The sequence below is a fragment of the Pithys albifrons genome, chromosome 5 (genome assembly GCF_047495875.1).
Source record: "Pithys albifrons albifrons isolate INPA30051 chromosome 5, PitAlb_v1, whole genome shotgun sequence".
Lineage (NCBI taxonomy): Eukaryota > Metazoa > Chordata > Aves > Passeriformes > Thamnophilidae > Pithys > Pithys albifrons.
This window is the reverse complement of record NC_092462.1, coordinates 25,649,580-25,663,296: the sequence shown is the minus strand read 5'-3', so window position 1 is coordinate 25,663,296 and position 13,717 is coordinate 25,649,580. Positions and strand designations below refer to the sequence as shown.

The window sequence follows — 13,717 nt, the reverse complement described above, 5'->3', positions numbered from 1 at the left end:
GCTAAAGGTACATCCATCTATCTGTGAAGGATTAGAGGTCTCTGAACAATTACCAGGATTGTACTGAGAGTTGAGAAGGAGGAGCTCTAGTGAAAGCTGGAATTCAACTGTATTTATACGTTTTGCTCTCCAGCACCGTTTGTCTTGCACTGCTGTTCCCAGCAGCAAGGAGAAGGAACAGCTCTTGGTGATTAACAGGCCCCGAGGTTATTACACAGTCAGTATTCCAGGACAACCTGAAATTTAAAAGGTCTGTGTGGGAATGATGGCTGCCAAAGTCAGGTGGCTATAGAGACTCCCACACAGCCCTGAAGATGCTGTGCCAGTCTGTGTAAGTCTCCAGAAATAACACAGAGTTGTCTTGCCTGATGGACAGCTGTCAGCTAGAGATAAACACATGGCACTGATTAGAGCTGCCTTGGAAAATTCCTTTGTTAAAGGCATGTCTAGTGCATAATTCATAACAGTAGTACTGTGTTTCAGACATGTCCTTAGATGTTATAGGCACCTCTGACACCTAAGGTATTTGTAAGGACCTTATCTATTAAAAACTTGACACGCTTTCCATTTGCAGTGCTAAAATAACTATCTTGATGTCTCTATAGACTTCTGAGGCAAGAGAGAACAAGAAAAATTGAGACTACTGAAATATAGGACTGTTGTTTTCAGAAAATCAAATCAAAGGTAAGGAGGAACTTCTTTTGCAATAGGGCAGCATATAATAGCACAGCTGCAAGAGCTCCTCTAAATTCAGAACAGAGAAAGGCAAACGATTTTTGAAATCAGGACAAAATAAGCAAACACTAAAGTATTTTAAAAGTACTATTCTAGGCTAAAGATCTTAAACAGGAATTTTCTATCATAAAAATAAGCAATTAAAAAGTTTGAAGTCTGTAGGAAACTGATTAACTCCTAAGTATAATAGTAATTTTTAAATCATTGTCTCTTTTTTCTGTTTTCTTTTTCTTTTTAATCCCTTGTAGATTTTAGATAATATCGATTGGCAGTCTAGGATATTAGCTCAGAACAGCTTCAGACTTGCTAGTAGAGGCCTGTTAATTTTTAAAGATACCTTGTTTGTAATAGTATTTTTGCTGCTTTGTTTCACCTGTTTTGTTTTGGGGGGTATTTTGCTTACGTGATTAAAAATGTTGAGCTTTAACATGAAAGACACCTTACAAATGTGCCCAGTCCACACCACCTAGGCCAGTAATTGCCCTGTAGTACATTAACACACAAATACTATATTCAATTATAGAAAGAAAAAAAAAGCCATTTACCTCAGGCAGCAAAGAATTGAACAGGAATGCTCCAAACCCATCGTTCACCCTTAATCCCTCCCAGCAACATTCTGCTGTCTTTCCTAGGAGCTCTGGCTACTATGAAGGTGGGACAGTTGAACTAGCACATCCTGCAGTGGCAGGGGCACCTGCATGGAGGTGCTTACGGCAGCACAAGCTGTGCTGACAAGTATAGCAAACATACTCCAACAGTGACAGTCGTGCACAGCCAGGAGCAGTGGCTTATGGAGCAGTCATGGGCATCAACTGTCAGTGAGTACCCAGACCACCTCTGCTGTGGTACACACAGCAGCTGTTGGCACCATTTAAATTCAGCTGCAGTGGGTTTTGTCAGGAGTGTTAAAAACTGATCATTCCATTTTTTGGGCTTACTGTGACCAGCCAGCTGGGAGAGCAAATTTTGCAGGAGTGTTTAGGTACAACACCTGCTAAACTATCAGCACCCTGTCACTTACTGTCACTTCTAGCAGGACAGTGCTCTGACTGAAACTTTACCTTAGATAAGCCCTCATAGCAGAGTTTTACCTCACAGGCTGCTGCTCCCTGTGGAATGCAGCAGTCTCCATGCATGGGACACATCTATGCTGCACACCCATGGACTACCACCTTGCCTTTCCTCACCTCACACTGTGCTAAGGGAAAAACATACAGTATCTTCTATACTGTGAAAAACAAATTGGCAATTCACTTCAAAACTGCTGAGCACAGCAGCAGTAGGTACAGTAGATGCTAGTCTGGAACAGGCACATTAAAGTGTCTTTACATCTGCCACATCCACATGACACGGGGATGGGAAAAGGCCATCCCACGGGAGCAGACAGAAACAGAAGCTGCCCTCTCCCTGAGCTGCAGGACAACTCTAGTCCGCAAGGAGCCTCACAGCCATCAACCATGCTGCCCCAGGCAGCCACCAGCAAGAGGATGCTTCTCATCTAGGGTAACACAGAGCAGTACTCTGCACCTCCATATCTTCGTGTTCTTCCCCTGCTCCTTAAGTTTTTTCTGACAGATCAAAGGCTTGGACCACAGGCTCACAGATAGGGTTCTAAATGAGGACTGTGGCAAAGAGCACTGAGGAAACCCACTGCCATGCTCTTAGATTTGTAGGGTGCTCAGGTGTCACAGTTTCAAGGTATGTGCTTGCCCTGTGCACCCTCTTCCCAGTCTAAAGCAGCCCTTGCTTATGGAAAACACTGCAAGAAGTATTAGGTATTTATTTTCCAAACTACTTGAATTTACTTCCTAAAATACCATATCTAATGCACTGCTATTTTATACAAACCTGAGTTACATCTGTGCACACATACAAGCCTTCTCCCAATTAAAGTTTATATATTTGCCTATAATTAAAGCTCTAAAAAAATATTCCTTAAAAAATTTCCCAAAAGTTCTTTCCAAACACTGTTTTTATGAACTTCTAGAAGAATGTCTTGAAGTGCCTTAAATAAGTCACTTCAGTTCTCAGACCTAATTAGAGGAATGTGCACTCAATTTGAAACAAGAGTTACTGTAAAAGATGCAGGACTCTAAATATGATCCAGGTGTACACTTCTTTTTGCTACAACAACTACTATGTTGAGTGGTGATCGTGGGAGAAAGCATTTGGCACAATTATTTTCTGCAAGCTTTCCAAGCCCTTTCTATGTACTTTATATAGCATATCAGTGTGTTTTTCACTTAACTTCAATGGTTTGATAAAGCTCGTTAAATATAAACTTATCTTCTTTTTCTTGGAGAAATTTATAAGCTCCGAGCGAGCCAATATATCAACACTACCATGTTCTCAAGGTTCATGAGCTAAGTTCTTCACAGATGCATGAATCTGGGGGAAAATATTAAATAACTGCATAAGAATGATTTCTTTCCAGCTTTTTAAACCTTTTGGAAAACAATAGGGCTTGCTTTTTTTTTTCCCCTAATTTACTTGCTAATTGCTGAATTTGGGAGTACATGTATCAGTTTGTTCACAATAAACAGGGTAATTGCTGTTTTGGTGTTACAAAACCAAACCAAAACAGAATGCAACTTCACGTTATTAGTAATTGTTATGACTACTAGTAATGCAGTTCTCTGGCTTGCAACAAACCTTGGTGTTGCACTGTAAGAACAATTCCATTGCATACAATAATCATGACCAAGCTTCCCAGTTGTTAAAAACAACATCAAAAAAGACAAAGATTTTTTTTTCTGAATAGTTCAAATTGAAAGGTTTTAAATCCCACTTCCAAAAAATTCCCACAAGTGATGAGATCTCACGCAGAACTAACAGAAAACAGCTAAGAGTAAGGGTAGTCCAGAGGTCAGTCAGACTGAGAAAACAAGAATAAACCCAGTTTTCCTCCAGGGAAGATTTTGATATGTGCTGGGCTAAAAAGAAGAGGCAGCAGAGAGGTACACTTCACCCTTTTGCCTGGACACCCACAGTGTCCAGGATATGTTTCCTAAAACTCTGAAGATTCAAATTCTGCAGTAAGAATTATCTCAGGAAGGGCTTTCATGAACTGTCCCACCCTCTGCAGCACCATTTGCATACAAGGGGAGAGATGGTGTCAGCATGCTGCCACTCTAAAGTCCAATCTTGCATTTCTCAGCCAGTTACAAGGCTCATTAACTTTGACAGAAAGCAAGCATCTTACTATATATCTTTCCAGATTTTCTGCAAAGTAACCTGTCTGCTTTTCTGTGAATATCCATTAAGAAGGTGCAGAGTGCCAACTGAGTCTCAGGAAAACACAGTTACAACAAGCAGTCCACAGAAGATTGTGTATCAGATCTGGGAGTAAAACTAGCTGGAAGACTGATCAAGGGTGGTGTCATTTTTAAGACTCCCTAAATCTTATGATTGAACTCCAGAGTACCAACAGGAACAAAGTATTTATCTTAAACACATTTTAAAAGGTGCCAGAACAGTGAAGACAAATGAAATGCTACTCTAAAATGTTGCTACTCTAATACCAAGGAATAACCCCCCCCCATTCTTTGCTTTTAGCATTTCCCTTTTTTCAACAGCTTCAAAGATCACACAACTGTATTATTGCACTCAGGACTTTTCAGTCACTAAATGGAGGAACAGAAAGAATCAAGTTTTAATCTTTAATTTTTTAATAGCTGTTATGGGAAAAGTTTCCTAATTCCAATCTTTTCAGCTCCACTAAGGACTAAGGAGGAAAATTGTTGAACTGTCTTTTAATATAGATAGGGGGGGTTGGTTTTGCTCTGCTGATATCTACTCTTATGCTCTAAGTTTATGCTGTTAATGTTTATCACCCAGGTCCCAATGGTAACAGAAATTCATAGTCTTATGGAGAAGTTAGTTCTATTTCTTAGAGACTTATCCATCTGAGTAGAAAAGAATCCTGTACTTAACTGTATTTTGTATCAGTCCTGAAACAGTTAAATATTAAACCATCACTGCATTCCTCTCTCATTGCCATTCCCCCCATATCCATATCAGGAGAAGATTATCCTTGGTGCCAGATTCCACTGTCTGCATCTGACTAAGTGGTTCAAAGGCCAAGTGTAGGAATTCCGTTTTAAAAGACACTGGTTTTTTATTCTCTAAAAAAGCAGCTCCCCAAAGTCACTGCAGGCATTTTAAGATAAAGGGCAAAGCATCCAAAGAAAAGCAACAACCCAATAACTTTAAAAAATTGCAAAGACATTTCAGTAACATCAGCATTTTTATCATTTGTGCTCTTTGTCACTGCTGAACAGACCTGTTTCACTGGTCCTCAGCTGATTTCAAGCTCAGCAGCCCATTCAAGAGAGCTCTGAAGTGAAAGCCTAGGACAAATTTACTCAGTGTGTGGGACAGGAGGTCAAATAACAAGGGGAGAAAATAGGGAGCAACGAGTCACCAAGGGTCAGCCCAGGAAAAGATTAACTAAAAAACTTAGAATGTGAGAGATGCTTGCAGACAAAAAAGGTACACTTGCCCCAGCCTGTTTCCTCTTCTGATGTGAACCAATCCTAGACCACCCTGATTTGCACAATTTGACCTAGTACACTAGGACATCTATCACTGTACAGCAACCAGTGACCCCTTTGCCACGTTTGGCCTAACAGAAGTACCACCTACTCAATGGCAAAGCAAAGCAGTTTACTGTCATGCTTCTTTGTCAAAGTCTGGCTAAGGCTTCAGAGCCACAGGGGGAAAAACAGAAGGAAAATGTCCATGAATCACAAGATAACCTGGTTGAAAACACACTTTAAATGTTGAGGTTGTCACAGATGCTACTGGCTGGAAGATCAGAATGCCAGCAGTTGCTGGGTACAGTCCTTTGTGCTGGGTTCTGCCCATCCCTGTTTGATAAAACACTACCTTCTGTGACTCTTTGGGATACAACAGCCCTTGGTGACACAGCAGGAAGCAGCCATCTAAGATGACACAGTAATTCTTCTGAACACTTTACAAAATTGAGGTTAAATCCAACTTAATGATCTGAGTGGATCTAACATCAACTTTCTCATCTGTTTTCGAAGACAGTAAGAGTTACAAGACTACTGAATTGTTGCCTGCCTTCTCCAGTGGAAAACAAAGGCAGTAAGAGTGAGGCTTTTTCTTCTCTTTTCAGGCAGGCATAAGGGGACCACAGTGGGAATTAATTTTTGAGAACTAACTTCTTTACTACTTCGACTGGAGAAGCAGATGATGTGGGGAAATGAACCTAACGAAGCTTAGTATAAGGCAAATGAAATTAGCTCATACCCACAACCCAGGACACACTGTAAAGATGTCTGATGAAGACTAAAACAGCAACAGCTTTAAAGAAGCTGAAAGAAGTAGTTCAAAACTCCCCTTCCCTGAGGACATATATAGAGGCAAGTGAAAAATCCACAGATGTTTTTGGAGGTTGGGAGGATTTGGCACTTCCACACAGCAGGTAAGAAGCCAGTCAAAGGTTAGCTAAATGTTCCTCGTTATTGCAGTTTGAAATTGTGTATTGTCTTAACATCACGGTTGTTAACACCGTGTTTGGCTGCGAGGAACACTTTTTGAGAGGCACCCGCTTGCACTCGATGCCAGCGCTGCTGTCCGGAGCTTGCAGTGCTTCACACTGAGCAGCTGCAGCCAGAGTCAGCCACTGCTCTCCCACAGGGCTGCAGCAGGTGCATGGTTGGCCAGCAGAAGCTTGAAGCTTAACCCACCCTGCAAACACCATCTGTAAGCTAACATGAAAGGCATTTGAGCTAATACACTTTACCTCACATTTGCCACTGGCCAAGAGCACTCATGCAGTCAGGTCTGCAGCCCAGGTAATGCCAAGGGATGCAGCACCTGGAAGCAACACTCCCACATTGCTGAACCCCTGGTGTGATGGCATCTGAGGATGTATGAGTATCTGTATTGTCCTGAGAAGTGCAGTGCTCAGAGCAGGCAAGGACAGGCAGAGTCACGCTCTGTGCATCCCACTGTAGTGATGTATGCGGCTCTAACTTTTCTATCTGCTGTTCTAAATGTCCCACATGGGGAAATGCAACTTCTCTCTTTCCCCACAAATTCCTGCAGCAACAGGATTCAAAAGGTGAAGGAAAACCTTACTCTGCAAGCAATGCTTTCTTTGACAAAGTAACATATTCTTCTGAAACAAAACTGTTTTGCGCCCAACTGTAGGTTTCAAATCCTTAACAAATGGTTTTGTGCACTGGCTACATAAATGCCTCTGGGTAGAGAGAAGGTGGGAGGGGACACCAATGACCACTACCTGGATGATATTTTCAAACTGTCCAGAAGAGAAAAAAAGAGAAAAAAAAAGCAGAAAGGAGAGTGGAAAGGAGAGAAAAAGATAAAAGAGAGAGGATAAAAAAGACACCAGCTTCATTAATGATCACACTACTAGCATCACCTATAGCACAAGTGGAGTATATTTTCAGTCACACAGTTATGTCGCACACATATGTATATCAAGTATATCTCTGACAGGGGATAGGAAAAAAAAGATATGGGATTAAAGACAGACATCATTGACTTGAACTCAGGAGCTGTCTATCCCTGTAGCACATACTGAGGCCAGTAAGAGCAGCTGGTGCTTAACCCACTGCAATCCTGCTGTGTTATGCACTGAAGCCTTTGAAGCTATGTATGCATATCACAAACCTCAAAGGGTGGCAGCTGACCTAAACAACTAGTTGATAAACAATGTGCAAAAACCTGTGTTTGTTACAGGTACCATAATGTAAGCTTGCAGTCTGAACAAACTACGCTTACAATGCTTATACTTTCCTACTTTCCAAACCCCTGTATCTGAAGTGCACCTACTGAAAGCATTAGCTTAAAAATCTAAACTCTAGGGACAATACAGAAAGGCTAATGGTAAATAATAAGATTTAAACAGACGATTGTTATGACTTCATTAAAATAGCTGAAAACTATCCCTTTGCTTTAGAATTCCAGAGAACACTTCCAACAAGAGATACCTGGGAAGCACAATGCTAGAGTCTAGAATAATTTCCACAAAACTATGTATTTTTAACTATTGTTCACATTACATTAAGTTTGGGAGTCCTTACTATATTTCCTTTTAAAATGTCACATAAGGATGTTTTTATATTTTTAACTGAATATGGATTCATTAAAAAAATAACCTTGAAAAAGCCAAACCCACACTCTACTAAGTAGTACCAGGATTTGTTTTCTAAATTTTAGAGTCAGCTTCTGTCTCCATTTTAATTTTATCTAATTGTCCATAACAGATAAAATGTCACAGGGAAAACTTTTTTCAAAGAACAAATATTCCACTATGTAAAGACCTACAACAGCAAAGCCCAAGAAGTTACCAGACAGATGCCGAAGCAGCCGGAAAAAAACTCCCACATTGCTTGAGCACCTGCTCTGAGACAGCAAACTTATACCCTCCTACTACACTGCTTCAGCAACTTTACTGTACAACAAGCTGAGGAGAAGGGCTGATCCAACACACCCTCCACATCTCTAAAATTAGCAGCAGAACTAAAGATGAAATGGGGCACTGAGTATTTCTTGGCAGATATACTTAGCTCTGTAAGTGCCAATAGTGTCTTTGTGGTATGCACTAAAGCTGGCATGATGTTGCTGCAGATTTCAGAGAAGCTCTTAAAATGACATGTGTTCATGCTATGAGAATCTGTACTATCTTCAGCTTTTCATGCATCCCTTTTCAGAGACACAGTCCATAAAATTACCCTCTTATTTTTATCCAGTTTTAGTCATGCACATCTGAGACTATTTAAATTCATACAATATAAGTCACATAAAAGTCTTTAGGTAATCAGACATGGTCTCATTTCTTACCATTCTTAAAGCTATGGAAACATACTGTCTAAGAGTCACTCTCAACTCTCTGAATTTGAATCCATTGACTGTCTATGAGTTATGTTTCATTTCAGCATTTTTCAATAAAATGTCTTTCATTTCCCTAAATGCATCTGAAAGCATAATTTGGTTAACTACTTATACAGGACAACATACGCAATAATTTCAGAAAGAAAAAAAGAAATTTTGGGGGGAATTGATTCAGAACTTCCCACATTTTTCATTAGGTAATAAAATCCACTGTTTGTGTAGTTTTACCACATTATCATTTTCAGTTTCATGCCTTTGTTCTCATTGGTATAGTGTTCCATAAAACCAAGGAGTGTAGTGCATGCTTTTACCTCACTCCATCTACATGTCTTATAAAAGAAGGATATGCAAAATTACTTACTGAACACATCTCCTCGGGGTTTCTGAGGATCTGGCTGGATCCTGTTGTCATCTATAATTCCTTGGGAAGATGTAGTTTCAATGGGAACAAGTGAAGGTTCTTCAGTTGTTATCAGAGGAGTTCTTTGTGGTGGTAGTGTAGGCCTTATCGTTGTAGGTTGAGGTGGTGACGAAGGTGGAGGTCTCATTACTGGCGTCGTTGCTGGCCTTGTTGTCACTGGCACATATCTAGTCGTTGGCTTCGGTGTCACGCGAATTGTTGGCACAGGTGGAGGTCGAGTTGTTGGCACAGGTGGAGGTCGAGTTGTTGGCACAGGTGGAGGTCGAGTTGTTGGCACAGGTGGAGGTCGAGTTGTTGGCCTGGTCAATGGCTTTTCTGTAACGCAAGAAGGTACAGATGGTGTAAGGGGTTGCTTTGTACCTCCAACATCAAGAATATAATTCGTTATACCACTGTCTCCTTCAGGGAGAGTGCAGTTGCCCCTGAATGTATGATATGGACCAGGTGGTTCAATCATAACACTAGGAATAACTGCAGAGAGAATCAAAATGGGACTAAAATGGACATCTGAGCCTCTCACTCCAGAAACTTAGCAATCTATTTCCTTATGAGACAGAGAGACTTTGCTGAAATAATTTTTTTCTTCTGAATGTCTCCACTAGTTAGAAACATACTTTAGCATCAACACTGTGGAATTGTCACATCCCTTTAGATAACACTTCTCATTGCAGAAGTTTAGAAATGACTTAGAATGACTGAAGGCTAAGGGACATTTATATCTACCTCCTCCTAAGCACCGAGTCCCTTTCAGAGTTGCCAAAACCTACCCCAAAGCACTGCTGGTTAAAAAAACATGGCCAGGAAGCTGCAGGTTAAGCAGCCCTCTAAATTGGACAAGTTCATAATCAGGAGTGGAGGCAAGTTTAATAAGACTCCAGTGTTAAAACCATTTTGGTCATAGATGGGCAGATGCCTTTGGCTTAAGAAAGTTATCTTTCAGGCCTCTTCTAAACTTTTATCCTTGTCAGTAAGGGGTAATAATTTTACAGAGATTGAACCTAAGCCAGCCTTCATCTAGATCTTTACCTGTGCTAAACATTGGGAAACTGAGTAAATGACAGTTTTTCAGAGGCCACAAAACTAAGGTGGTGAACTGAGCACCACCTACACCACAGTTACAGGGCCTACAGTACCATCTCCTCCAGTATTTCACAAAGGACAACTTGGTTTCACAAGGGGAGTTCCTGCAGACATGAAACACAAGAGCATCTGTTTTGTTATTTATAATTTCCAACTTGTTAATAAACCTTTTATATCTCAATGGAGATCTTAAAAGGCCAAATAAGAACTCTAGTCACATATTTGGTTTACAAGTGTTTCAAGTATAACACACATTTAAAATGAAGAACTACTATTTATTAAACAATGAAGTGTTTGATGGTAACAGGTAAAAAGGTTTTCCCTCTGGCCACTTGTGTATATTACAATATGAAATGCACTTTAGGACAATGTCCCAATAACACATGTGAAATGTGTCCACATATAAGTGCAAGCCCTGCAGTTATGAAAGATCACGTTTAACTATGATAGCTACAGCCAAAGGACAAAACAGTACTGCTCTTCAAAGAGATCAGTGACTCTCCCAGGACCAGATGCCACGAGTGAACACAGGGTCCCTGAAATGATTGAGCAGATGTCAAAGAGCTGCACAGTCCTGGGGGATATCAAATGTAGGGGAGCTCCAACAGCCCACGCTGTACCAAGGGGGAGGGATGCTTCTCCCAAGAGAAAGGTGAGGAAGGGAGTCCTCCAACAGTGAATTCTTTTAGAGAAATCCTACCTCTCAGCTCTGCTCTGGGAAGCAGCCGGGAGTGGATGGGGTGAGCCGCCGAAAAGGGCCCATTGCAGAGAGTACATAACAACAAGGTATGAGTAATACATACTGTTTGATCACAACTACCCTGCTTACTCAGTTGTTCTCATCCTGAAGCAATCTCTAGAATCAAGCTGTGAATAGGGAGAGGTGAATTTCTTTCTAATGATGAAAATGTCTCAGTGATAGATATTCTTACCAAGACATGCTAAGACTTAGAAAACTCCAACTGCATTCCCTGGCTCCTTATTAAATATTAAAAATAGTTAAGAGAAACTGAGCCTGGTAGTGCTGTACATTAAAGTTTACAAAATGGGACTCATTAACTTTCAGAATCTCTTTTTTAAAAGGAGCATTACATACGTATGCAGATTGTTCCGTTGTCTCTGTAACCTTCTTTACACTTGCATTTGTAGGATCCCGGAGTATTGTAACAGTATGAAAAACTACCACAGTGATGGTGGCCAAGGGCACATTCATCTATATCTGCAATAGACATTTACATTAAAAAACTCATTTGCTTCAATGAAATTGACTTTCTGCTTATCCCTGCACAACACAAACATTATTTTGATTATTTGAGAAAAACAAACAAACAAACAAAAAACAAAACACCAATAAACTGAATTGCTAGTGGGAAAAGGAAGGCAGACAGTCATAAATAATGTGGTGATACAAATGTTACAGTAAAAGGGACTATTGGGCAACTTTTGTATTGCTCAACTTATACCTCAGCATCAGCTTGAGATGTGCCAAGGATAGATTGAAGTTGAGATCATGAAGAGGAAAATAATATTTACTACTTCTTACAAGCGACATAATAAGAAAGGAAAAACAGGGTAGGAATATGCATGTTCTTAATTGCAGAGATATTAAACTAGTTTTTCTTCATAAAATGCTTCCTATATTATACATTGGTACAAATGTTTCTACATCAAGTAGAAACTGCTTGAAACTTCTTGTATGGCATTTCTATGTTTGTTGTTAGTGATGCATGAAAAAATCTTCAAATTCCAGTGCTCTGCATAAAAATTTCTAGGAAAAAAATATATTTATATAAACATAAAGCAATTTCTCATTATGTCCACATGATCTTTTTTTATTGAAATAATCAGAACCAATTGAGCCCTTGTGAAACTAAGGCAGTGAGACCTTGGAATATCTTTGTTGAAGGATATACATCAGCTGCATTTCAGTCTCATGTCCAGACAAAGACAGGTGATTTCCTAACTCCTGCCTTTTCCTCAGGGGAAGGAAAGTTGGGCAGTCTGGATTAGGAGTAGCTGAGGTGTGCACATTTTCTTATCTTGGATCTCGGGGCATGCCATGGAGCTCACTGGCATAACAGCTCAGACAGAGTCTAAGCTCGTGCTCCTCCAAACCTACAGCTGCCTCTGCACAGTGAACCCTGCAGGACAAAGGCTTTGAAAAGGAATTCCAGGGGTCATCAGCTCTGCTCTCCCACTGGCTTCCACATAAGAACCAGTTACAAGAATGTGAGCCAAATATGTATGCTTTCTCTTTCCCAGTCTATTTCTATAATCCACCCTTTCTTAATGCAGTGCAAAACAACCTGCATCAATATTTCAGCCACAATAAATAAACACTTCTCTTGAAACCATTAATTTCATTTTACAATATGCAACTCTATTACATGCATATAAGAAATAACTTGTTATTACCATGGCATTGGTATTTGCCTCCAATGTATATCAGATCAAAGCCTTGATGACACCTGCAAATGTAGCTTCCAAAAGTATTGACACAGTGCCTAAATCGTGGACAGATAACTCTCCCAGTAGCACATTCATCAATATCTGTGGAAACAAAGGAAATTTATTATCCTTCATAGCAGTTCAAATACAATCTATGCTGTCTAAATTAAACTGATCTCATGTAATAGGAAGCTAAGAAATAACCAAAGTATTTTTCTTAAGGTCCTTTGTCAGCCAGCAGTAATACTTCAGCACTTCTTCTGGCTCTGCTATCTCAGTTCAGCTCTCGGGCACATGCCCAAATCTTTATGTCTCCTGTGCCAGAAACCTTTCCAAATGTTGTTGAATGACAAGAGATGCACTGGCATAACAAGCACTGTTACAGAATTTGGAATGCTTGGTCTCTACTCTTGCCATCTTGGTACCCCTCCCCTTGAAGAGGAGACGTTCTCCCACAGAGTGCATGACAGCTTCCTCAAGGCCTCAAAGCATTCCTTGAGACTAATAGTATTTGTCTGAAGAAAATCTATTTTATGTTATTTGTATAACTTTGTTTTGTCCCACTAAGACCTGCCTGGTTATAAACACAGCACCTGCACTTACAGGCAAGGAACAATAATTAAAACTGCCAGTAATTTGTTGCAGCCCGATTCAGGTGGGTCTGGAGTGACCACCTTACAAGTTTCGTTTTTCCCTTAAAAGGACATGTTTCCAGCCTCAACCAATTGGAGTCAGACCACCGCACCTGGGGCGGGGTCACTTGAGGTCATATAAACCTGTGTTTTTGAATAAACTTGGGATTTGCTTTACATCACATTGGTGGGTGCAGTCCTCCCTAGGGCCTGGCGGCAACAGTAATTCTTTTTCTGAAGCATGCCTGAAATATCATTCCTGCAGCACAGGTCATATGTGCACATTCGGAGGACATCACTGTGCAGTTGGAAGAAGTTTGTTTTTTAAAATCTCAGGTGTCCCTAATCCATGACCTGCCCTTTGAGCCTACCAGGATATCTTCATCTCTTCAGGACTTGCTCTAAACAAAGAGAGTTCAAGATAATGAATGCTAGGGCTGCAGTATTTCTGTCTCTTCTACCAGTTACTTGCCACAGTTCAAATGCTTTTTGACTACCTGCTCTTTTCAGCCTC

General features: G+C 40.4%; 1 protein-coding gene across 3 annotated transcripts in view; it reads right to left on the bottom strand.

Moving 5' to 3' along the window:
* The window catches only part of NPNT (nephronectin), a 54,836-nt gene that overhangs the window by 8,532 nt on the left and 32,587 nt on the right, over positions 1–13,717 (bottom strand). For all 3 annotated transcript variants that reach the window (XM_071555957.1, XM_071555960.1, XM_071555958.1), the window contains 3 exons: positions 12,539–12,673; positions 11,220–11,342; positions 8,984–9,358 (listed from right to left, as the gene is read on the bottom strand). In XM_071555957.1, coding sequence (XP_071412058.1) covers positions 8,984–9,358; positions 11,220–11,342; positions 12,539–12,673 — 633 coding nt within the window. The remainder of the gene's footprint in view (positions 1–8,983; positions 9,359–11,219; positions 11,343–12,538; positions 12,674–13,717) is intronic.